This window comes from Myotis davidii, unplaced genomic scaffold (genome assembly GCF_000327345.1).
Source record: "Myotis davidii unplaced genomic scaffold, ASM32734v1 scaffold290, whole genome shotgun sequence".
Lineage (NCBI taxonomy): Eukaryota > Metazoa > Chordata > Mammalia > Chiroptera > Vespertilionidae > Myotis > Myotis davidii.
In genome coordinates this window covers 1,131,133-1,134,848 of record NW_006285049.1, presented here as the reverse complement: position 1 = coordinate 1,134,848, position 3,716 = coordinate 1,131,133, and the positions used below count along the sequence as shown (strand labels likewise).

Below are 3,716 nucleotides of genomic sequence, written 5' to 3'. Positions count from 1 at the left end.
CCTTTGTGTCAGGCTCCTTCCCGCCTCCGCTTTTCGCGCCGAGGAGGAAGTGAGGGCGGGGGGAGCCCGCGCGCCAGGCTAAGGCGGGGGACGGAAAGGGGGATGGGAACGCGCGGGAAAAGACTGTATGAAGGGTGTGGGGCGCCGCGCCCTGCGGTGAGGGGCTAAGTAAGAACCCTAACCGGGGTGCAAGGAGCCGGCGCGCCATCATCCCCTCCCAGAGTCCAAGAAAAAAAGGCGGGGGGCTCCACTGATGGACCCCAGCTTTTCTCCACAAACCGGAGCCGATCTATTCCCACCCTTGGCTCTTATCTCATTTTTTTTTGCCCTCCAGATGAACAGCGCGGGTCTCAGCCCTCTCTAGTTAGAGGCCCTCCGCTACCCAAGCTTGTTTTTCCCCGTTTTCCCCACCGAGGGAAAACGCATGCGGCCCACTCACCATGGCTGCGGGTTTGCAAGCGCAGGAATCAGGAGTAGACACGGGTCCCGGTTACTGTTCCCGACAAGCTAAGAGTCGAGGTAAGTAACGCACTGAGGCGGGGGAGGCGCCGGAGTCGCTTAAGTAGGGTTTCGGGGAGGGTTTTTTTTCCGGGGCGGAGGGCGGGCAGGGCGGGCAGGGCGGGTTCCGAAGCAAACCCTCCTGGGAATGCGGGAGGAAGCTCGCCTTCATGTGGACCAACGCCGAGGCTTCAGTCTGTGCAGTTTCAGAGAGGAAACGCTGTGAAATGCAGAAGCTTCTGGTCTGGTAGCTCAGCTGATGATGTCAGTGTTGCCATAATTTGTCAGTGGGTTTTGCCTTTTCCTGGTCTCGGCTCCTTTAAAGGCAGTGAGTGCGTCCTGTACTTCCCTGATAATGTGGATGAGGTGCGCGAGCTTTAGAAAACAGAAGAGTTCCCTTTGGTTTACTGTGATGACTTGCTCTTTAAACTAGCGGTACCAAACGTTGGAAACAAAACAGTCATTCAAAGAGCAGTACCTAAAGCACTTCACATCCAAACTGTTTTTAAAAGGGCCCCGTTTTTGGACCTCAACCAGCGACTTTATGGAGTAGCCCTAGGCCCTAGGGGCTTTTACAAAGGGAGATTTAAAGACACTTGAATGGCTGAATTGAAGACAAACTTGGGGAGAGACGAAATAGACACGGAAGGATATTAGAAAGTAAGGATTCCTTATGCTAGTTCCGTAAAACTCTATATAACAAGTGCGTAGTGTTGTGTCAAAATAGATTAGTTGGTTATAGTTTAGTGCTAGGAGGCCCAGATTATAGTGAGTAAACACTCCCCCTCCCCCCTTTAAGGAGAAACTTCCAAGACCACTGTTAACCTTGGAAATGCATAAGGAGGTTAGTTAGGGTTATAGTGTGGCTTTTAAATGGTTCTAGCAGAAACCTATTATTACTACACTACTCAAAATATCCTCCCAGTGATGATGTATTAGTCACAAAAAAGGTAAACATAAGACGGTAGAAATTCATAGTTCACATTCAGTTTTTACCTGATTCAGATTTGGTCAAGCCTTCACCCTTCCTATCAGACAAATAACACATTTACCTGTGTGTGCAGTTTGTAACAATATCTAGATATTTTCCACTCATATTCATATGAACCTGGAATGCAAACAAGGAAATATCTCATAAATATTTTTTGGAAGTCCTGTTAAAAGGTTTTTGACTCAAAACCCAAATTTTCATACATTATCCAAACTGGGTTATAGGGGACAGGAATATGTTTGAATATTGTCTCAGTTATTATTGACATACAACATCCTATTAGTTTCAGGTTGTTTTACTTATACTTGGTTTTGAAAATGTATTTGTCCCACTTCTTCTTAAAAGGAGCTGGAAAATACAGGCATATGTTTTATTGTGCTTCACAGACACTGCATTTTTGTTTACAAATTGAAGGCAAGGCTCTCTACCAGCAAAAAGATTACGACCAGCTTTATTGCAGTGGTCTGGAACTGAACTTACAACATCTCTGAGGAATGCTTGTCATTAGCTTGCCTTGTGTGAATGTTAAGAAATAACCTAGCTGAATTCCATTTTGCTGTCTGCTCTGGATGAAAGCCATTTGAAAAGAGGAGCCTCCCTCCTCCTAGCTCTCTGCAGAATCTTAGAGCTTTCACTGCAGGGATTTGCTCCTGTGGGTCTATGAGTCTCCCCAGACGCCTTCCTAAAACTATTAGCTTTGCTAGCCTTGTTTTCTGTGAATTCCCCTGTTGTGAATAAGGAAGTATTTGGGCTTTCTTTCTTTCTTTCTTTCTTTCTTTCTTTCTTTCTTTCTTTCTTTCTTTCTTTCTTTCTTTCGGTTCCTGAGGATACCTTAGGTTTTAGAAAATAAGAGAGCCAAAGGAACCTTTCACTATAACCTCGTTTGGTATCTTTATGCCAGAAAGATATTGAGTAATGCTAAGTTAATTAATTTTGCTACCTCTTTAGTATTTGATAGGAAAGGCTGACATTTTTTTCCCCCTTTTTTTACCCATACTAACTTATATGGGTCTATTTGTTTATATTATTCAGGGATGTATACCCTTCATCTATATTTAACAACTAAATCGTAGTTGTTAAATTGCTGGAATATAAACATAGTATCATTTATTGTCTTAACATTTTAACTGATTTTATAGGTCTTTCTTTTGTTGGACTGTTTTAGGACCTATAACTATTTGCTTTGAGTCTTTGATGTAGTTGAAGACGTGTTGCTATTTGAGCCACTCCCATCTTTGCTACTTAATATCATGGCCACTTGCTACTGTTCTAAGGAGTCTGTAACATTTGTTGATAGTTCCATATTGTGGTTTAGATCCAAAAGTCCACAAAATATTTTGTTCATTTAAATAGTTCTACAGGAAAGACATATATAACAAAAAGCAACAACTTACGAAGCATCCATGATTTTCAAACATTTGGCCTTTTATTTTTATTATAGTGTTATAAATTTATATATGCTATTTTGTGGTCTGTTTTTCCACAGATGTGTATAGGAGAAAGAAAATGGGCTTTAATCTCAAATAGTACTAGATTCAATTCTAATGTCAGTTAATAGTGGTATGACTTCTGGGGCACATACTAGTACTTCGGTTGTAGGCTCTATCCCTGGCCTTGGTTGGGGTGCGTGTGGGGGGCAACCAATCAATGTGTCTCTCTCACATCGATGTTTTTCACTCTTTCTCTCCTCCCTTCCATTCTCTCTAAAAAAAAGTGAAAGAAAAATAAAATGTAATATGTTTAAAAAAACATTCTTTTTAATCATTTAAATTTAAAATTTATTTATGTCTATCTAGTCTCATTGCCTTAATTATTATCTATATACTGGTGACTACCAAATTTATGTCTCCCACCCAGACTTTTCCTCTTTTCCCTGAAGCATATATCTAGCCACCTACTTAACATATATCATGTCTAAAACAGAATTCTTGAATTCTACCCCCTCTCTACACTCACATGCACACAGCCTGCTCCTTTCCTCACCTAGCGTTCTCCATCTGAGTAAATGTTATCTCCATTCATCCAGTTGCTTAGGCCAAAGACCTCTGAGTTTCTTTTGACTCCTCTTTTTAAAAATATTTTTTTAATTTTTTTTAATTTATTTCAGATAGGAAGGGAGAGGGAGAGAAATAGAAACATCAATGATGAAAGAATCATTGATCAGCTGCCTCCTGCATGCCCCCAATTGGGGATTGAGAGCCTGCAACCCAGCCATGTGCCCTTATTG

At 41.7% G+C, this 3,716-nt stretch overlaps 1 protein-coding gene across 1 annotated transcript in view; it reads right to left on the bottom strand.

Moving 5' to 3' along the window:
• Window positions 1–549, bottom strand: part of LOC102760877 (tubulin alpha-1A chain) — a 3,154-nt gene extending 2,605 nt beyond the window's left edge. Inside the window, 1 exon segment of the mRNA XM_006779345.2 lies at window positions 440–549. Within this exon segment, the coding sequence (XP_006779408.2) occupies window positions 440–442 (3 nt within the window). The 5' untranslated portion in view covers window positions 443–549.
• Window positions 550–3,716: the final 3,167 nt, after the last annotated feature.